We start from the raw sequence: 22,081 nt of genomic DNA on the forward strand, positions 1-22,081 counted from the left end.
ACATAAGCAGAAGTTAAGGCACTGTAATGACGGCTGAACTAGAGAACTACAAGATTTACAATCAAAGCAAATGAACAAGCTAAGCAGCTGGAATGCAGTCATTCCTATGCTTGTGGCACAAACTTGAGATGTCTTTGCAAAGAGGCAAAAGACACACATTTTAAATGACCTCATCACATTTGATAGATGGGTTCAAGGGGAATTTATTCAAGATTATGGTCGATATTAATTCAGGGGTGTCAAACTCATCTGGCCATGTGGTTCAGTTAAATGGCATGTGACCAGTCCTGGAGGCCAAACGGGGCTCACAAATGAGCTTGCCTAGTGTCATAGCAAGTGGGGAGAGGGTGTGTGGGGCAACCACCCCAGTGCCAAAGCAAGCAGCTAATTTTGCGGGGACAGGGAAAGGACAGCTCCTGCTGCCACATGCGCTCCTAGGGAAGGATGGGAGGGGAGGGTGTGCCCCCCAGATCTGTGTACAAGGTGAGGGTGGGCTGCTACTGCAGGCTTTGCCCCAGGAGCCAAACTTCATTGCTACAGCACTGAGCCTGCCCCCATACCTGCATACTGGATCCCGTACTTGCTCCTGCCAGTCTGGGACTGTGCCACACACAGCACCTGTGTGAGGGGAGTTTGGGACATGTGCTACATGCAGACGCCAGTTTGGCCAGCTCAGGATCCATGCTGCACACAGCACCCTCCCCAGAGCACTGAGGGAGTGTCACATGCAGCATAGATCCTGGACTGCCTGGGAAGGACACTGTATGCAGCACAAGTCCTGGACTGGCTGAGGCAGGTGCTATGCATGGAATGGATCATGGACTGCCCTGGCCCACCAGATGCACAGTGTGCATTGTGTAGGTCAACTTCAGATCAAGGGGCAGCACCACAGGCCAGATGATGGGATTCTGTCAGCAGCTGTATCTTTGATACCCCGCCCCCCATTAATTCATTTTTGGAGGGTTATACGGAGTGTCGCATTGGTAAGGCTGCCTTATACCACTTCAACAATACACAGCGTTACAAGGAAACAAAAGCATTATCTGATTGCTAAAGGACTTAATAAAGGAACAAGAATAAAAATAATTTCCCAACACTTCTTTCTTTTTGGAGCAGCCACGAAGATTAAAAAAGTTATTTGGAGAAATTTAGAACACAAGATTTCAGACAAGCAGCAGTTTGTCGTAAGTTGTCGTATTAATGAAGAAGTTTAGTGTTGTCAAAAATGAACAAATTTACCATATATGCAACGTAATTTAATTAGAAACTTGTAGCTACATGCTAACTTAACATGGCAACTTTCATATGGTACTGGATTTTCATCAACATTTTTCTACTAAAACAGGAGAACCCTCAGCCAAATATTTCTAATAAATATTCTATATGGTTTGTGTAAATCGACAGTAAAACAGAGTTTTACAAGAACATCTTTGTTATTTAAACTTGTTAGCTTAACCTGGAAAGTACTGATTAAGCACGCAAATTTTTCTTCTTAAAAACAATATATTATGGCAAACTGTTTAGTCAGCGGGGGATGTGAACTCAGAAGCATTGTTTAAAGGTAGAAATCATATAGTCATAGGAAAAAAAAGCCTAACCTTTTCATATGGTACCACATTGTTAAAGAAGCTTTTAGCTTTGGAGTCATTAAATATACCATTAATAACAAATGACATTTTAAAATAAAAATATAAACAAATACCCCCTGCTCTTAGATACACTGCTGTGTTGTTGTTTGTGCTCTCATATACAGAAAAATCCATGTAGCTCAAACCCAGCAGCACTGTTCATCCTAGCTCTACCAGTGAAAACTAAGCCTGTCAATCACACACAACAATTCTTAAGAAAAGGAAATAACCTACCTACCCTTTCCCCCATTCTTGAAATATGAAATATTTGAATGAAAAGCTTTTGTCAATATGTCCATTATTGTGGTACTGCAAAATAGCCCTGTAACAAACTTTGCACCCTAGACAGAATAATTTCATTAGAGCTGCTGCAGTCTTCTGGCCCATAGGGTGGTTCAATTGTTAAGACCCCTGCAACACATAGTGTTCTCTGTGATTCTCCTTCTTCTGTGACTGGAATATGGTTAGTTTCCAGCCAGGTCTTCAAGCTGCTCTTCCTCCTCTCCAGCTCTTCCTGGCTGTAGGCTTGGCTCTCTTCTGGCATAAAGAGGTGAGCAAGCTGTTCCTGTATTGGGCTGTCCCCTTCACTCACTATTTCGACTTTTTGCACAGCATGGCCCAAGACAACTGAAACAGATACTTTTTCATCTTCCAGGAGCTTAGCTAAAACAATGCTGCAAGGAAAGGAGGACACACCATTCAATATGAGTACCGAAGCAAAAAAACACAACCCAAGATGTAAACTACAGGTGCTAAGAACTGGGCCCAGATAAATAGCTAGATGCTCAACCATTATCTGTTCCCACTAGGATTCACTTTAAAACCATGTTAAAGAGTTAGAAAACACATTTTAGGCACTTATTTGTTAAAATGTTGGCCCTACCCTACTAGAAAAGTGGTCAGCAACTGTTTAAGGCTACATGCCAGACTGATCCAGATCTGGGTCAGAGGTAGATAGATGGGCAGGTGCTAAAACCCAGCCATCCCCACAATGGCATGAAAAAGTGACTGCTCCCGAAGCCACCTATCCCCAACTGCTGCCAAAGCTCCATGTCTGTGGTTCAAATCAAATGGCTCCGTGGACTGGCTATAGTTTGCTAACCCCTGCAGTAGAATATTCTGTTAAAAAATAATAAACCTCCAAAACCTAGCATACAGCAAAATTAGGGCTGGGTGACTGGGTATACTAAAATAAGGAAATGCACTGTTAAGGCTTTGAATACCCAACCATCATAACTCTTTAATTTGTATGTTTGTTTTTTTCTTACCAAATTACATATTGGAGGCCTGAATTTAGCATTCTACACCTTGGCATGAATTAAGTCATCACTAATAAGGCATAAACATAAGAAGGGAGATTAACTGTCTCAGACCTTCCTTAACTCAGTTTACCTGGTTATGCCCTGGTGGCAGTCAGCACCTGCTGATGCCCAGCCACCAGACCATGTATGCTTCCATGTGCTTCTGGCAGTTCCATATGGTTACAAGGCAGCAGCCAGACTGGCAACCAGCAAAGCGCACCCTGTAGCTGCTGTTGAAGTGCCTGCCAAACCCAACAGAAGTCATGGGAGTATCTATACTTATCAGCTCATGGCAGAGGCAAAATCCTCCTGACTTTAAGCAGAGATGTAACTCTGCTAGCAGAAATGGGGATTCAGCCTCCACAGAGAGATTTGTCTGTAGACACGCACAGTTTTGGCTGCAGAACTTGAGTGCTACAAACAGGACTAGGCTACAGCACAATGTTCTTTCTCCTTTGTTATGTAAAAGAGCCTTGAATGTTTTTTCACAAAAAGCTAGAAGGGTGGTGAGGGAGAAGGAAAAGGGTTATAGAGAGAAGGATTTTTTTTGTGTTTACATGAGAAAATTCAGGTCTTGTTTCTCCTGAAAGACTCTCTAGGGCAGCATTTCTCAACCTGTGGGGCACGACCTAAAAGTGGGTCACAAGAATACGTGAAAGGGTTGTGAACAAACTTAAAAAATGGATCAACAAATTTTAAAAATGGATTCTCCTTTAAAGGGGAAAAAAGTGGGAAACTGTGGCTTTTTCCTTACAGGCTGGCAGAGTTCCAGGCTGCAAGGGGCTGCTTGGGGACCCCCCATACCTCACCCCCACCCCACATACCCATCCCCTGCCCCACACACTAGGGGGCTGGAGCTTGGGAGCAGCAGGTCAGGAGTGAGGGGCATTGGGCTGGGACTGGCCATTGATATTCACAAATGGGTCCTGATTCAAAAAAGGTTGAGAACCACTGCTCTAAGCATAAGGAAGTGACATTGCCAATAAAGAGCAAGAAGGTAAAGGCTCTCCTTACAGATTTCATAGTGACACTGTTCTGTCTGTTTTGACTGTGATGGAGCAAGCTCCTAAACCTTTTCAATACTTTGATACCCAAAGTTCCACAAGGACTGGATACCCACTGTGCTCCACTTAGTGTTCAAGGACAGACTACCTCACCCTTAAACTTGTCATCAATAAGTTAACCAATAAAATGATCTAGGACAGGTGTATTGGTGTCTAATCCTAACAAGTTCCACAAGTTTTTATTAAGATGGTTTTATGCATCCTAGGCCCTCTTATGCACTCTTTCTTCATTAAAACACTTGGCTGGAATGTCATCATTCCCCTGCAGTCTTTTCAGCCTAAACCAATTTGTCAGTGCAGGGAAACAAAAATGAAAGCAACTTACCTATTTCACTTTCATTGTCCAAACTGTGTTCAATTCAAGAGGCAAAATACTATGTAAAGGTTTGTTTTGGGGTTTTTTTTAATTGACTTCAAATACAGTAAGCCCTAATCTTGAGATATGCCAGGAGGAATGTCAGTTCACCTATGGATTAATGTGAAACTGGGACCTTAAATAACATGTTATGTTATATATGTATGTTCAAAATTTTAAGAAAGCAAGCTCCTCAATATTTCCTCCTTGCTTTCTTTTGGACGTGACCAAAGACATCCTCTGTTTACACCTGGTGCTAAATCAGGGGAGCAACTACGTCTTAAGAGCACTTTGCCCAGATAAAAGAGTAAACCTGGGGAGAATCCACAGCAACCAAGTTCAGGCGTTCCATCTGCTCTCAAGCACTGCTAGTCTTTTAAATAAGAGGAATTCGAGATTATATTAATTAACCTCATAAGTTCTAGGATTCCCGTCCCTTGGCCCTGTCACCTGGAAAAGATGTCACCAACTCCTACCCTGCCAGTTCTGATCTGAGTAATTTCATGGCAGATCTCATGTCTGTTGATCGTCTATCACAGTCACCATACAAAGAAATAAAAGCTTTAAACCTACTTTGCAGAAACTGGGTCAACTGTTAAGACCCATCCTACATATTCATGCTTCTCAGCAGCTGTGACTTTCGCCTCCTTGTTTAAGTAGGTCTGCCATTCTAGAGGACTCTTTCTCTGCCATTCAGTCATCCTTCCCCCTCACAGAACCTGAAGGGGAATAAGTGCAGTTATTAGTGCCTCTGCTATAACCCCTTTCAACAGCATTGAGTTGGCTTCTCCTTTCTCTGTTAAGTCATGTCATTTCTTACATGTTCTCTGACTTTTTTTAAAGTTTAATTCAAAAAGTGTATAAAATGGTCATCACTTTGTTTCCATCAAAATTCATAATTTTTGAAGGTGCACACTGCTTGAAACTTCCATTTGCCAATTGTGTACAGGAAGCTGAAATACATAACCTTTCCCAATGGCTTTTATTGGGAACTACAGCAAAACTGCTTCTGTTTCCCAGGTATAGCCAGGTAGGCATCCTCTGTTTGCAGGATCCCTCCTTGAAAGGTCATGTAAGGAGGGGGAATGAAGACCTTTGCACAAGACTGAATACAAGGTGGAAGCCCACAGAGGCAGGGAGCACTGTCAGTGAGTGTTCTTTACTTTGTAGCTGCTGTCTTTGGGACAAGAAATTATTTGATGGTTGGGAGATTCCTTCAGTCCCTAGTCCCCCCTGGAATGCTCAGGCAAATCTGCTTAGAATGAACCAAAAATCGAGAGAGAGAGAGATATGGTGTGTGCATTCTGACTGCATCCCACTACTTATTCAGCAAATGCAAATCCATGAAGACAAGCAATAGCCTCCTCATTAGCCGAGTTCAAAATGATTAATACACCTCTTAGTTTGTAGAGGGGACACTCACTCCTTGCTGCATTGTTTGTATCTTTCCACTAGTAGCACTAAGAGCCTAGCAGTGAAGGTTGGCTGCGCAGGGGCCTTGGCCTGCCCTGAACCTGTTTAGCAAGGACCCCTCTTGTCAGGACTGTCACTACGGCAGTGCAAATCGGGGTGATCGCCCTGGGCCCTGTGCTTTGGGAGCCCTTGCGAACAGTGCCGTACAGATCCCACCACAGCCCCGCCAGCTTCTGTGGGTGGTCACACAGCACTCGCCATTCCTCCCCCCATCCCAGGTTGATATGCCCCGGACCCTACAATCCCTAGAGATGGCTCTGCTTGCTGTGATAGTTCATAGCAAGCGGTCCCTGCTAAACAGGTGCAGGATCCTGGGGTTCCAAAGTGGTTTTCATTTGGACAGCAGAAAGTCACTGATATCCAAACCGTTCATTCTTGTTCCTCTGCTTGTGTGTGCATGTATGAACAATAATATACTGGGGAGAGCAGGGATTTTAAAGTGTGACCTGGGTCTTAATCCACCAGTTCTAACCCCTTCTCTTTTATACCGACCTCATCACAACAGTGTCCCAACACCATAGGTTCCTAGCCGAGATACAGAACCTCCATCTAACCCAGGAGATGCACAGCCCCACGAGGGGAAATGCCTCGTTGGATCTGGTTCTGGCCACAGGCGATAACCTGGTGAGGGGTCTGCGGGTGCTTGACCACCTGGGTGACAGTGATCATCGCCCGCTGGAATTTACCGTCTAGCGCAAGGTGGCAAAGGGCTGCAGCAAGGCAGCAACCCTGGACTTCAAGAAGGTGTATTTCAATGAGGTAAGGAGAATAGTTGGGGAGGCACTGAGGTCCTGGAGGGGAGGGGAGGGGAGAGGAGTCTGGTGTCCAGGAAGAGCAGTTGTTCCTTAAGGAGATGATCCTCCAAGCCCAAAGGGAGGTAATCCCAATGCGGATCAAAGGGGGCAAGAGGGCACAAAAGCCCTCATGGCTCACCAAAAGCATACAGGAATGTCTCCTAGATAAAAAGGAGGCGTACACCCAATGGAAGGAAGGGTCCATCACCAGGGAGAACTATACCTCAGTTGCTCAGAGCTGCAGGGGGGCGGTCAGGAAGGCCAAGGCGGAGATGGAGCTGGGACTAGCTACCCAGATCAAGGACAACACGAAGTCCTTTTTTAAATACATAGGGGGCAAAAAGAAGGTACTGGGTAACATGGAGCCTCTGCAGGACATGCCAGGAAATCTGGTTGTTGCACCAGAGAGCAAAGCTAACTTATTTAACAATTATTTGCCTCTATTTTTCTGAACAGGGACCGGGTCACCCCCCCACCAGGACCCCCATAGGTCCCAAGGGAGGTGCACCCAGGCCTAAGGTCAGTGAGGACCTAGTCAGGGAACTTCTGGAGGGACTGGATGTATTTAAATCAGCAGGTCTGGATGATCTCCACCCCAGAGTGCTGAGGAAATTAGCTGCGGTCATAGTGGGACCCCTGGCATGGCTTTACAGAGGACTGGAAAAGGGCCAATGTGGTTCCCATCTTCAAAAAAGGGAGGAAGGAGGACCCAGGAAACTATAGGCCTGTCAGTCTTACCTCGGTCCTGGGTAAGCTTTTTGAGAGAATTATCCTGGCACATGTCCACAAGGGGCCAGCAGAGGAGATTATGCTTGGGGGGCAACCAACATGGGTTCATTAGAGGCAGGGCCTTGTCAGACCAACCTGGTGGCCTTCTACGACCAGGTCACAAAATCCTTAGATGCACGGGTAGCAGTGGACATAGTCTTTCTGGACTTTAGGAAGGTCTTCGACACTGTCTCTCACCTCATTCTCATTAAAAAAACGGGGGACTGTGGTGTTGACACCTACACAGTCAGATAGGTTGCTAACTGGCTGGAGGGCCGCACCCAGAGTGGTGGTGGATGGGTCATTTTCGACCTGGAGGGATGTGGGCAGTGCGGTCCACGGCTTGGTCCTCCGGCCTGCACTGTTCAACATTTTCATCAGTGACTTGGACGAGGGTGTAAAAAGCATCCTGTTCAAATTCACTGATGACACTAAGAGGTGGGGAGAAGTGGGCATGCTAGACAGGAGGAATAGGCTGTAATCGGACCTAGACAGGTTTCAGGGGTGGGTGGGCAAGAACAGGATGGGTTTCAACACTGACAAGTGCAAGGTGCTGCACCTGGGGAGGAAGAACCAGCACCATACCTACAGGCTGGGGAACGCCCCTCTCGTCAGTGCAGAGGCGGAAAAGGATCTTGGAGTCATTATTGATGCCAAAATGAACATGGGCTGGCAGTGTGGGGATGCAGTCAGGAAGGCCAACCGCACCTTGTCATGCATCCACAGATGCACCCCAAGGAGGTGATCCTCCCCCTCTATGCGACACTGGTCAGGCCGCAGCTGGAGTACTGTGTCCAGTTCTGGGTGCTGCACTTCAAGAGGGATGTGGACAACATGGAGAGGGTCCAGAGGAGGGCCGCTCACATGATCAGGGGGCAGCAGGGCAGGCCTACAAGGAGAAGCTACAGGATCTGAACCTGTTCAGCCACAAGAGAAGGCTGAGGGGGGATCTAGTGGCCTGTTACAAACAAGTCAGAGGGGACCAGCAGGCATTGGGGGAGTCCCTGTTCCCCTGACCACTACCAGGAATGACTAGAAATAATGGTCCCAAGCTGTCAGAGGGTAAATTCAGACTAGACATCAGGAGACGCTACTTCATGGTCAGGGCAGCTAGGATCTGGAACCAACTTCCAAGCGAAGTGCTGGCTCCTACCCTGGGGGTCTTTAAGAGGAGGCTGGATGAACACCTTGCCAGGGCTGTTTGACCCCAGTACTCTTTCCTGCCATGGCAGGGGGTCAGACTTGGTAGGGTCAGAAGGGAGCTGAGTAGATCATCAACTATGAAACCTCATGCAGGATTCCAGCTAAATGCAGTGTGCACACACAGGAGGGGACTGCACCACCTAAGCTGAGGCATGCACTCAAAGCACCTGGGCTACTCAGGTGTGCCAAATTGAGCAGCTGCATGAGCACTCACAGGATCGAGGTCTGATGTCCGACTGTTTGCACCACACAGGTGATAGCTAGAAAACGCTCTGGCTGTGACACTCTGTGCACAGTGGCTGCGGCTAGGAGAAGCCATGGATCGAGTGTTTCAAATCCCTGCACAAAGCCCTTCCAGCTGCTGAATCGTTAGTTAACTCTGCTCTCCCCAGCTCCCACTCACCAAGAGTTGCAGCGCCTTGCGAGCTGCCGTAGCTCCACGGTCAGCTACCCTGCCCCGGAAGAGCAGGGACGAGCGTGCAGCCGCAGAGCTTTGCTAAACACACTTCCTGGTCCCACAAGCCCTTGCTTTGCAGTTTCCCCGTTGTAGTCAGGCGGGGGTGAGATCCGTGCCCTATTCTCGGTTGCCCTGCGGGCTGCGCTCTCGGAGCAGGTCCGCTTCCTTTGTTCACAGCCACTTGGTAACTGAATAATCGCGCAAGGCTGTGAGCCGAAACGTCTTCCCCAGAGAACCTAAACATGCCCTAGTACAAGTGCGTGAACTAGATTCAAATCGCTTTGCTCTTTCCCATCCTTTGTGATATCACACCATGGAAAAGAGCAGAGTGATTTAAATGGGAGCGATTTAAAATCGATTTAACCAGTGTTCTGAAAGTGCACAGCTTTATTATCTGGTCGCTGTGTCCCAACCTGTTCAGGCCCACCAAAAACACTCGGTTGTGCAAAAAGTCTGATAAAATACAACGGGAAATAATGCACGTGATGTATGCATGTATAATTTGTGTGCATGCCAAATTTCATTTGACTTGTAAGTCTTCATTTGGTCATTTTTATAAACTTTTTTTTGGTACAGCTAGGAGGATGAAAATCTTATTTAAAAATGTGGATAATGTTTGTTTCTGTTCTAGAAAAGTTCTGTATTCTGTTTCTATTTTACTAATGAAACCTTTCCCAGGGATCACTTCAGGTAAATGGCCCCACATCAAACATATTTCATGAATATTTTTGATAAAATTAGTGTGTGATGGTTTTGAGACTAAAACAGAGGAGTAGGAACTAAAGAGACTCCAAACCATGTGATTCTACTTTTGTAGATTCATGGTGTAATTTCATTTAACCTCAGATTCTGCAAAATGAGCCTTTAACATCCACAGTGTGATATTTTATTCAGATTTGCAAAGTGATGTGAGGGGTTTTTTATTATTGTTTTTTTAGCATGGTTTTGGTGCATTAGTTACTAGTATAAAATACCTGGCAGTTAAATAATCAAGGGTGGTGACCTTTATAACTGTTTTTATAAGTCAGAGCTAATATCTGTTGACTTTAATAAATTAAAAATAGGCAACTGAGGTTTATTGAATTTTTCTCCTTACTGATTGCTTCAGGCTTTGACTTGCATTAAGACAGGTGCAGGACAGTTGTTTATACATGCAACTTGAATGGCAATTAACTTTAATTAGTCAATATTGTCAGGAGGGAAAAAGTGTTAACTCTGTACTTTCCAGGTATTTAGGGTGGGGCAATGAGTGGGTAAAATCCCAGAATAAAAGACTTTGTTCCAAGGGAAATCTGACCTCTGTTCTTAGTTATCCACTTTGAATCAAGTTTCCATTGAGCTGAAAGAGCAATTCACACATCTGTAGCTGTTTCTCTAGTTATAGTTGAGAAGATGATTTTTACAATGCTCCTTTGGGCCTTACCTCAGAAATTACAAATGTCCTTTAGGTGCTGAAGGTTGCCTAGTTCATCAGTTCCCAATCTGTGGTACATGTAGCACCAGTCCCAAGTGCACAACATTAACAGATTTATTACAATTACTTTATATGACAAAAATTTGCCGGTGGTACCTAAGGTTGAACTGAAAAAGTTGCTGGTGATACTCAAGGTTGTATCATTTTAAATTGGTGGTACACAATCTGTCAGTTTGGGAACCACTGCCCTAGATTATTCTGTCCCAAAGTACTTTGGGAGAAGGTTTAATATAAATCTGTTTGTTTTGTGTCACTGGAACCAGGAGTGCTTTTCACCTGAACTTCACACTTAAATCAGACAACACAAATGGTGGAGCATCAGTAAGCTACTGTAAGAGTGATGTTACTGTGATGGTCCAGAAATTGTGTGAGGGGTAGGGATTTCTTAGAGTGGTATCTTTTTTTTAGATTAACTAGATAGGCAAAGCTTATTTCTACAGCTAGAAATCCTTTATATAGTTGGTCCAATATAAGCTATCACCCTAAGGAATCCTTGTCTTGTGCCTGAAACAGCATAGCCCAAATTTTTCTCAGTGAGAACACTAAGAACCGTGTCCTGCAAATGGATGAGAGGTGGTACAAGGGTCCCATAAGACCAGTCCAGGTGCAGGATGAAGACTAGGACAAATACGCTAGGGCTTCTCACCACTTGGAGATCCGTTGGGACTTGCGGTGGGAGAAGCGACCGTAATAGCTGACTGGCTAATGGGAAACAAGGAACTCTTCTTGCTGGGAGAAGTGAAATAGCGCTTATCTGTTCGCATTGCCTGGGCACACCCCTGTTCCGAGATGAAAGGCTCTGTGCACCCAGCCTCGGGGAAGGTAGCTGGGCCAGAATCAATCAGAGACCCGAAAGGGAGGGCTCCCTAGCGGGCCCCAGGCGGCCACACCGGTACTGCAAGCCCTCAGCCCGCCCAGCAGCGACTGCGCACGATTCCAGTCCGCAATCCATGGGGGACTGCCAACCGGCAGTCCCGCGCGCGGGAGCTGACAGGTGCGCCCGGGCCGCGTTGCTATGGCTACACGCGGCCCACTTCCCGCCTTCCCGGCGCGCGCGGAGCCGGGCTGCGGTGCGCATGCGCCATGCCAACGGACCTTATATATAGGGGGGCGGGCAGCGGCGGAGCGCGTGCGTGCGGGCTGGCGGTTGGAGCTGAGGCGATGTCGCGCTACGGGCGCTATGGCGGCGGTAGGAGCCGGGGCGCGGTGGGTGGTGCGGGTGAGGGGCTCCAGTTGCCGCCGCTGGGTGGACAGGGAGAAGGGGGAAGTTGGCCGCGGCGGAGCAGCCTGGGCCGCGCTGAGGCGGAGCGGGGCGCCCGTCGCCATTTTGCGCGGCCGCGAGGCGAACGCCTGGGAGGGGCGCCGGGGCCGCGAAGAAGGATTGGGGTGGGTTGGGCCGGGGCGCGGGGTCCGCTCCGTGCCCGGTGCAGCGGAGGCACCGGGCAGCGGGAGGGGGAGGGGCGGTGCGGGCGGCGCGCGCCAAAATGGAGGCGGTGCCAAAGATGGCGGCGCCTGGGCGCGCGGGAGGCCCTGCAACGGGCGGGGGTTCGTGTGGAGACCCCGAGCCGCTAACCGCCGCTGTCTCCCGGCAGAGACCAAGGTGTACGTGGGCAACCTGGGCACAGGCGCCGGGAAGGGCGAGCTGGAGAGAGCGTTTAGCTACTACGGGCCGCTACGCACCGTGTGGATCGCCCGAAACCCGCCGGGCTTTGCCTTCGTGGAGTTCGAAGACCCCCGAGACGCTGAGGATGCTGTTCGTGGACTAGATGGGAAGTAGGTGTTGTTTTTCTTTTAGCTTTTTATTCACTTATTTTTAACAAGTTGCTGGCTCAGTGTTTGAGATTTGTCTTCAGTTAAGGCGTCTCTGATGGGGATTTAACAAGGGATAAGTATACGGGTTTCCCTCGCTTTATATGGGTTCCGTATGTGCGAATTCGTTCTCATGCCACGACCCTTTTTATACCAAAAATGTGTTGTGTGTGAGGTAAATTCCCTCTTATGCGAGCAGTGTGGTAGACCCCAACAGTCAGCTGCTTTGTGAGGTGCATTGGGGGTGATAAGCACCAAAATATAGTCTTCTGTGTGGATCTGTGCTCCTTGCTTGTTGTCTGCAACACGTTTCTGTAGTTGCCTTCCCCATTATGGTAGTGCCCTGTGCTTGTGTGTACTGTATGCTCTTGGTGAGTACCAAAATTGTCTTGTAAAGTGGTAGAAATGGGTCTGCAGGTCAGTACAGTTGAGGTCTTGGAACATATCCCTATTTATTACATTGTAAAGTGGGATCCCTTTTGCGAATTTGAGTTGCGTGCCATTTTTCAGAAACGGATGTACAACATAAAGCAAGGGAAACAAACCTGTGTCACTTACCCAGTTTCACTTTCTCAATTGTAGGGTAATCTGCGGCTCCAGAGTTCGCGTAGAGCTGTCGACCGGAATGCCTCGTCGCTCCCGCTATGACAGACCTCCAGCCCGACGGCCGTTTGATCCTAACGACAGGTGTTACGAATGTGGGGAGAAGGGTCATTATGCGTATGACTGTCATCGTTACAGTCGTCGGAGGAGGAGCCGGTACGTACGTGACCGGAGTGGTTGGTTGGTTGGTTGGCTAGGCCTGTTACTCTGGTAGTTTTTGTTAGCACAGAAGAGATTGTTACGCCGGTTTTGGTTATGGTTAACGTTAATATTATAACTAACTGTGCAGGCGTATGTTGCGATTTGTTGCTATTTCGTATGGACTGTCACTATCTTAATAATCAACCTGGTCAAAACCTTTCAGGTTTCTTCGTTTGAGTCAGTCGCCTTGATTCAGAATGTCACGAGCCTTAAGATTTCATGCTGAGGCGCCTTGCAAATCCGACACTTAAGATCCTCCTAGACCTTGAGGTGATCAGCATAAGAGGCCAGATCCCCTCGAGCCATCTACACCTAGCTTCACCTTATTCTTTAAGGGCAGAAAATTTGAGACGGTGACCGCCGTAACAGTAAATTTGGCTTTCAATTGGGGCCCCCCCCTCCGGTTTAGAAAGAGGAACACCAGATTGACCACATGCCCACCTAGAAAAATCTTCTTGCGTCAATCAAGCCTCACCCTGGCTCATTTGGCTGTCAGTTTGATCGTCGTTAGATTGAAGAGAACACCTAGATGCAGCGATCGGCTATAGATACTTCTAGATCGTCTAGATCTGCTAGACCTTGGGCCAAAGAGGGTCGACCTGCAAACTTGCAAGGTTTATTTTAAATACACATTACAGTGTTTTTTTTTTAATTCTAATGTAATTCTGAAATGTAATTCAGCTTTTTTTAACATTTTTCTAGGTAGTAAAAATTGCTCAAGACAAATAGGCCCTGAGTTTTTTCCAACTGGCAGACACTAGTTTTTTAGTTGTCTGACTTTGACGTCAGCCGAGGCTCGCTTGCACTAATTGCTGGAATGTTGTTCTGAAAACTTTTGTCTCTAACCTAAAACTAGGTCAAGGTCTAGATCCCATTCAAGATCCAGAGGAAGAAGGTATTCTCGCTCGCGCAGCCGAAGTCGTGGGAGAAGGTAAACCAGAAACTATCTTATGCTTTCATTTAGGGAAATTGTCTAATGTGTTGTGTTTTTAAAAAAAAAAAAATTCTCTTTGCAGATCCAGGTCAGCTTCCCTTCGCCGATCACGGTCAATTTCTCCTCGTAGATCTAGATCAATCTCACCCCGCAGGTCCCGGTCTGGTTCCCTAAAAAGATCAAGGTAATTACCAGATAATGCTTCCTTTCGAGAGGCTTGTTAAAAAAAATTATACTTGAGGGATCACGTGGGGTAGGGGAAGGTAGTTTGGAGAGCAGATTCTGTGGAAAGATTGTGGCATTTTTGCAGTGCAGAACTGATGCACTGAAAGCTAAATTGAATAATATGAACTCTTGGGTACAGGGAAAGGCAACCTAAATTATCAAGGGTATAGAATAGTTGCCATACTAGGTGAGACGAAGAAGGGTAAGACTTCAGTTTGGAAAGGAAGAGGAGTGTAATAGAGATCTAAGAAATGGAAGGGTGTGTGGACCAAGTGAACAGGGAACTAACTATTTACCAAGTCACAGAATACTAGTTCTAGGGGCGCTTGCTGAAAGTACATTTTTATGCAGTACATAGTTAACTTGTGGCATCCGTTGTCACAGTAGGTAGCAGATAGCATAGCCAGGTTCAGAAAGGGGTTAAATTAATGGATGATAGTTCTGTTAATGGCTATTGAACAGAATGGTTTCTCTAAACCAATAAATACCAGTTAGGTTATTGAATAGGGGACAGGAGTTTTCAAGTCATGGTCTGCAGGCCCTTGGGGCTCTGCAGACTGTCCAAGAGGCCCACAAAAGATGACTGTGATCAATCAAAGGTATGTGAATACCCACACTTAAAATTCAAAGGGGTCTGCACTTGTGAAATTTTTTGGGTGTCTACAAGTTGCAAAAGGTTGAAAACCACTGGAATGCAGGGGATAGATCCCTCTAGTGATGTCTTGTTTGATGTTCTCCTTCTAAAGCGTCCAGCCCTGCCACCGTCAGACAGGATACTGAGCTAGATAGACTACTGGTCTGACCCAGTACGGCACCTCGTTTTCCTAATTTCCTTTGAACAGAACTTGTGAAGCTGATGTTTGGAGTTTGAAACTACAGTTTTAAAGCTGCAGCCTTTCTGTATAATATTAGTGTTATTTCCACATCATAATGTTCAAACTAAAAAGGACTGCTTTAAACGCTATTAATATTTTCTTCTCGAAGTGGATTGGTTTTCATTCATTTTTCTTTTAAATTGAGGTCTAGATCGAGGTCAAGGTCCAGATCCCGGTCTGTTACATGGCCAAGAAGCAGGTAAGATCTTTGCCACAATTGGCCATAGAATGATTAAGGAGATTTAAGGGTTCATCTAGTCTAATACTGTGCACAAATGCAGTTGTTCCTAAGCCATTCTCGAAAGCCTTAAAAAGTCTTTTAAAACCTTTTAAGGAAGAGAATTGATGAGTTCCCTGGCCCTCGTGCTCTATTATAGTTCTTATATTTAAGAATTGATCAGGAAGTAGGTAGGAAAGAAAGAGAGCGGTGAAGATGACGAGAAAGATGGAGCTCTTTGAGGAGAACTTAAGGAAGAAAAATATCAACTGGGCTTTGGAGTTGGGAGAAAGAAATGAGAATTTGCTCCATGAGGAGAACTGTGGAGCAAAGCCTTTTGCTGCCAATATCTTATTTTTATGTCATGAGCACTCCATTGAGCCTTAATAGTTTTCTCCAGTTTAACTTTCCCATTTTTATTCCCCCCGTCCATGATAAAAGATAACTAGTGTTAACTGCAATATTCCAAGTGAGGTAGATTCTGTAGCATACTCTTGCATATCAGCTGTTCACTTTTAGCAGTTAGGACTGTTTTCAGAGTCCGATTATTTTTGGTTCTTGCATGTTATAAAATCCCAGTATTCAGACTTTAAGATGCATGCTTGTGGAAAACTTTCAGTGAAAGTATGCAGTTTAAGCGGTTGCTGTAGTAAAGAAAACATCAGAGTTGGCATTAGTCAAAAGCAGCCAAGAACTGGTTTTGTTCAGCAAGTTTGATTTCTAAAATATTCACTTAGTGGTTAGAGAATTTCATGACTTCACAGCAGAACAAAGGAAATGTGTGCACAGAGCTGCTATAGTTCAGAGCCAGTTAAATGTTCTCAGGTTTAAGTTAGCATCAAACATATACAGTCATACAGCATGGGAAATCTAGTGCCTTACTTACAAAACAGCTACCATCAGAGAGAATCTTGTGCTAAGGCCTTTCATTGGGAAGGTTTTCTGGAGAAAGTGGTACACCTGGCTTCCGTACTGTAGAAATTATTAAGTTGAATTCCACATTATATATGGGGGGGGGGTTGTAAGCTAGACAAGATCCTCACATATATTTATTATCTGACTAATATATGTTCCTAAGGATAGCTGCTACTTGAAGATGAGTATCACAAGAGTTGAAATACAGAAACTGACGCTGGGCAATGATACTAGTAAATTCTTTTTGTACAGTGGTCCAGGTACTTTGGGGGGAAGATCGCCAATTTCAACAATTGGGGCATGACTTTATTAACATATAAAGCATAGCTAAAATTGTGCTTTAGGTGGTCGTGTGGGTGGTGCTTTGGCTTTGTTTTTGAGACTTTTGCACAAGCAAGCTGGTAAGCATTTGGTGCACACGAGCTAGTCAGCAGGGCTGATTGATTGATTGATTTTTTGCATTATCTTTGTAATATAGAGATGAAAAGAAATACAAGAATCGATATCGAGATTGCTAGAGCACAAGGGTCCTATGGCTACAGCCCAGTGGTTGAGTGACTTTTTGTTGACAGGCCTGGATTGTTTCCTTCAGCTTAAAGTGTTACATAATGTTTTGCACCTTGCTATCCCCAAAGTTTATGAAAAACTGGAAATAGCCAAGGGAAGCCTTGGCTACTGGAAACCTAAAATAGCTTTTACAAAGAAACCTGTCTAAAAAATTTAAGCTATTGTCATGGATAGTGCTAGCAACATTGTTTTCCAGGGTAATCCCGCTGAGAAAAAAATAGCAGTTTTCAGTAGAGAGATATATAGTTGAAGATTTAAGTGCCTGGTCCTTATTGACATGAGTCTTTTCAGGAGAGTACTGTTGCAAAACTAACATTTGACTCTCCAGAAGGCGGCATACATTCATCTTGGTGAAAACTTTCAAGTTTGGAATATAAAAAGCAATTGGTTGCCATGAATTACTAGTCAAAGCTTTGTTCAGTGTACTCCTGTGAATGGTCTCATGTATCGAGCATTAATCTAGAACAGGATAGTGAATGAAAACTGCCGCATACAATACTAAAAGAAAATTCCTCTGAAATTTAGCAGCAAAAGCTCCACAAACTGATGGATTTTGACCTTTAGGTAACTTCACTTACATGCATGCCACTGGCTCCATTGCTGAGTTATATTTCTCTCCTATTGTAGGTCGGGGTCCCGTGGTAGATCTAAATCTGGCTCACCTGCTAAAAGGTGAGGGTGTAAAGCAGAAGCCTTCCGTAAATACAGTTATTTAGTATTGCTTTGTTGGGATTCACAAAGCTCTTTGCTTGGATCAGTATGTCAATTTACATTTCAAAGGATTTCTTATTGGTAGGATTTATTTATGAGAAATTCTTACAGAATTAGGTATCCTTGGTCTTATCCGATACCATTGTGGCTCTATAATGATGGCTTTGCATGCATAATAGGGGGTTACCCTATTCTTATTGTCTTTTCTTTCTCCTTTTTTGTGTTTTGCTTAAGCTTTTCGTAATTTTCCCACACAGTTCTTGTTTCATCTTGCTCACTTTTGCCACTTTCAAGATACTGCACCTGTTTTGCAAAATTACTTTAACAATTTAGTGATGCTTTTAAAACATTTGTAGGAGTTTCCCTCTTTGAAGAGTTTCAAGTTAGTTTTTTTCTTAGCTTTTCCAGCAGTGTTGTTTTCTGATGTCTTTGGTCTGAAGCTTGCTGCTCGGAATGAGTTTTTGTGATAAATTGTGGATACTTATCTTCAGTGCTAGTAGGGTTGGTGGGGATTAGTTTAAATCTGCACACATTCTTTGCAAAGGTTTCTGGCTAAATTGTAAGCAATAATTAATCTTAAGTGCAGTCCAGGGCTTGGAGATTTGTATGGTCTTGTCTGGAAATTAAAACATCATTTTAAGTTTTATTGGTTAAATTTTATTTTTCCCATTTTGACAGCCGATCAAAATCCAGATCACCATCTCCAAAGAGAAGGTAAGTTGACTAATGTAGACAGGACTAACATTGGAGTGCGTTCATTGATTTATACTCGAGTCAGAGTTGTATCAACACTGAAGCTATTAACAGGCTTTTCCCTGTGTTTCTATTCCAAATTTAAAGCATAACCTTTGATGCTTGGAGTTATAGACTGGTCTTTTAAACACATGGTAGCATTTATATTGTGAAAGCATGGGGCTAGATATAAAGGTGCATGAAAATGATACAGGACATGCTTTGAACATCTTGCCTCTGGCTATTGCTGAATTACTTCACTGCTTTCATAGAATCAAAGGACTGGAGGGGGTCTATAATATTGAGTCTGGTTATTGGAGAGTTCATATGTGAGCACATAAGCTTAAAGCAGAGAATACATTTATGGATGAATAGTGTGAAAGCTTACCTTAGAAAGTTGAGTTAGTGACTCCAGTGACTTGTAACAAACTAATTTTTATTCAGAAGGAACAAGTCTATGACCCTTGCATTCTAATTAATCCTTTTATAGGCATCCTGAATCCAATTTATCAAAAGCATTTTTAAATAAAGTGGGAGGATCTGAATAGGAAATATGTAAATGGTTTTGAATAAAACCAAAAAAGAACTTCATACTTAATGTAGAAAGTGGACTGAAGGCATTTTGTAACATAGCTATCTGTTTGAATTGAGTCATATTGGTGTAATCTTTTGCTGGCTGCAGCAGCTCTATTTTTTTATTGTTGACGTGATAAAAGCAAGATGAAGTTCCCAGTGCTTTTTGTAATCCAGATGAATATTTGTCAGACCTGCATATTTTTGCATAATCATTAGCCTCGCTTTTCCAGTTTTAGTCAAAGCTGTTTTAAGTAGTTTCCATTAATCTGAGTTTAAGAATCTTCTTCAGGACATCTGGAGGCATGTTTGTTAAGATGGGTAAAAATCTTCTATGGAATGGAAATGTATGGGAACTGGCATAGGTAGTAACTTTCAGGCTGATGCTCACTTCCTAAGAAGTTTTACCCTCAGTGAGATCTCTTCTGCTTCTGAGAGTTTCAAACTCAGTGCATATTTACTGCACATTTTTGTGATGGCCTGCTATCAAATCAATACTGGGGAGTTACTCTTGCTAATTTCTGTTTCTTTCACTTTCAGCCGTTCACCATCAGGAACCCCTCGAAGGAGTGCAAGTCCGGAAAGGATCGATTAAAATTACAAAATAAACCCTTTAGGAAAAAGATATTTTGTTTACATTATAAGGGATTTTGTGGTGTCTTTTGATGTAAATGTAAGGATTTAGCTAGAAAGATATATCAGTCAGTTGGCAATTGACATGAATCTGGATCTTTTAAACATCAGTAGACTAGTGCACAGCTTTTCTTGTACGTATTAACATCCTGTGATCTGGAAACGTGGGACTTTTTTATTGGCACATTGAAATAAAATGTATTTCTAACGAAAAATCTTTTTGTGGTAAACCTACTACTTCTGTTACAACTTGGTTATCTTAAATTGTGTGCCACTGAAGTTGATGTGCAGAACATTAGACTTCTAAAAATGGTGATAATATTGGTGTAACCCCAAGGAATCAGTCATTGCCTTCCTGTTTGTTTTTGGATAGTCCCTGGTAGTCTGGACTTCCTGTTTCTGCTTCCGTTTTAAGATGCACAAAGAGATGAAATTTTAAGTTATCTATAAATGGTTTCTGTGAAAGGTATTTGTGCCCTTCTTTTGCTTTATGGTATCTAAAAGTGATCTGCAAGAGGCCTATTTTTTCCACTTGATTTTTACTTAAAATTTTTATTCAAGACCAATGATGTGCCAGATATCTTGGTCTTAGCTGAAGGTGCAGAGGTCTTTACTCAAAAAGTTAAATTGTTGGAAGTTAAATGAGTATCAGTAAAAAGGTCTATATACATACTAAAAATCTGTAACAGCTCAGTCATATTTCATCTGGCTTTTCAGTCATATACTGTAAAGAGAAATGTGTATTTCTTAACTTATGAAGAAGAAAACCAATGGCATAAGCACAACACTTTGTATTTAAAAGTGATCTATGACACACATTCAGGGAAATTAGTGCAACAATATTGTGGCATTTTTCTCTCCTACTTTTTCAGTTTTTCCTCTTAAACCGGGGGTGTCAAACTTCAGGCCTGCAGGCAGGATCTGGCCTGCAGAGCCCTGTTGTGTGGCTAGTAGAAGAGCAGGGAATTTGGGGGTGGGACCCATTGCCTAAATCTGGGGTGAGCCCTGTTGGGTATGTGTTGGCAGTGGGGGGCAAGCAACTGCTGCATTAGCCACTGCTACTTGCTACTTCATCTGGATCTTGCTTGCAAGGAACCCTGCAGTCCAGATCCAGCCTGCAGGGGTGAGGTGAGTTTGACGCCCTTACCTTAAACAAACTGAGCTGCTACAACTACTCAAATGCTGCAATCACAAAACAGCCTTTTTGCTGATGATTAAAAATAAAATTGTCTAGTGATGGACTAATTTCTAACACACAGCAGATGGAATATTAAACAACTTAATGAATTGTGAGCAAGTATGCCAAACCCTGTAAGCAAACTTGACTATAATTAACTGGCAGTTGCAAGGTATGGTACTTCCTGCTGAAACTGACCGTGGCTGCCTATAGGCTTGATTAACAAGGACATTGTTGGATTGCCAGCATCCTTTCTGAGAAAAATTCAAGCACGTTAATATTCTAGGATATTTTGCTGTCACTTTCAATAGTAAAAATCTATTGGGGTTTCCCAAAAAGGATTTAAGTTTGAAAGGGTAGATTTCTGTTTGGGCTTCTACTGAACCAGTTAATGGCAGATCACATCTTTTTGAAAGTGCAAACTTTAAAATTCCCTTCATGGACATTAAGACTAAGCTTGGGTAACCCACAATTTTCAGATAACAGACTTTTCATTTAATATTACATTTGCCACCCAGTAGACTCGAGTGATACTTTGAAAAGGTCTGGCTAATGTCAAGTCTTAAATCTACCAGTCACTTTCGTAGATTTTCTCTTTTTTTTTTTTTTTCTTGTGTAAAGTTGCGTGCATATACAGTGCATTAGTGCTTAGCAATGGGAACTGATGCTCCAGGTCCAAATTCTGCTGTGATTTAACATTCTGGTAATATCCATATAATGATTGTAAACTGCAAAATGGGAGCAGGAGGTGACGACGTTGTATGATTTTTCCCTAAACGATTAGCAAAAATACCCAGATAGCTGTTTCTTATGACATTCATTTGTATGGAGTATAGACTATCCATTGCCTGGCAGTTTTACAGTAAAAGTACCACACAGGTGGTCTTGAATTTGATCAGCTTTTTCTCTTATCTTTCTGTACTGTTACGGCAAGCCTACTCCACAATAAATCTGCAGACTAAAACCACTCTACTGGTACCTCTCTTCTTCAAGACTCTTTCTACCCTTTAAAGCAAGGAGGACTCAGTTGCTCTTCCTTGGTTGACAGTCTACTCTGATCGCTGAAATACGATTTCACCAAAAGTAGGTGCTTTGGGGTGCAGGAATATACCAAGTAGAGGTAGTGTTAATTTGCGATTCCCTGCATGGGGCAATTATACTACTGTCTGAACTGGGCGGTCCAGACTGCAAAGGAGCTGCTAGCAGCATTAGTACTTGCTAATGCTGCTGTTTGCCATTGGGGTGAATCTCCCCCTGGTGTGTAGGGGTTATTCCTGTCCATGTGTCCACTTTCCACCACCAGGACTAGGTTCAATTCTATTGGAACGTGTAATAGTGCGGTTCATCTTTCTTTCACAGAGTAGGTCTACATTTCAATGTATCATGGTACCT

General features: G+C 44.0%; 2 protein-coding genes across 5 annotated transcripts; one reads left to right on the forward strand and one right to left on the reverse strand.

The window, feature by feature from the left end:
- Positions 1–1,189: 1,189 nt before the first annotated feature.
- Positions 1,190–9,532, reverse strand: GEMIN6 (gem nuclear organelle associated protein 6). Of its 2 annotated transcripts, none has more exons than XM_090031570.1 (3): positions 8,990–9,532; positions 4,922–5,067; positions 1,190–2,302 (listed from the first exon to the last, which is right to left on the reverse strand). In XM_090031570.1, the coding sequence occupies exons 2-3, from the start codon at positions 5,047–5,049 to the stop codon at positions 1,927–1,929; spliced, it is 504 nt and encodes a 167-aa protein (XP_089887696.1). In that variant the 5' UTR covers positions 5,050–5,067; positions 8,990–9,532; the 3' UTR covers positions 1,190–1,926. The 2 variants fall into 2 exon arrangements, with proteins under 2 accessions (XP_089887696.1, XP_089887697.1); XM_090031571.1 differs by lacking the exon at positions 8,990–9,532 and adding an exon at positions 8,801–8,931.
- A 2,019-nt stretch (positions 9,533–11,551) lies between these two features.
- SRSF7 (serine and arginine rich splicing factor 7) lies at positions 11,552–21,653 on the forward strand. 3 transcript variants are annotated; one of them, XM_090052914.1, is made up of 9 exons: positions 11,552–11,706; positions 12,110–12,290; positions 12,909–13,085; positions 13,987–14,061; positions 14,147–14,248; positions 15,310–15,363; positions 17,491–17,535; positions 18,253–18,288; positions 19,420–21,653. In XM_090052914.1, the coding sequence occupies exons 1-9, from the start codon at positions 11,601–11,603 to the stop codon at positions 19,472–19,474; spliced, it is 831 nt and encodes a 276-aa protein (XP_089909040.1). In that variant the 5' UTR covers positions 11,552–11,600; the 3' UTR covers positions 19,475–21,653. The 3 variants fall into 3 exon arrangements, with proteins under 3 accessions (XP_089909040.1, XP_089909056.1, XP_089909048.1); XM_090052930.1 differs by having other exon boundaries at positions 12,909–13,013; XM_090052922.1 differs by lacking the exon at positions 17,491–17,535.
- The last annotated feature ends 428 nt before the right edge of the window (positions 21,654–22,081 follow it).

The sequence above is a fragment of the Crocodylus siamensis genome, chromosome 1 (assembly GCF_052110815.1).
Source record: "Crocodylus siamensis isolate JL-2025a chromosome 1, ASM5211081v1, whole genome shotgun sequence".
NCBI classification, from domain to species: domain Eukaryota; kingdom Metazoa; phylum Chordata; order Crocodylia; family Crocodylidae; genus Crocodylus; species Crocodylus siamensis.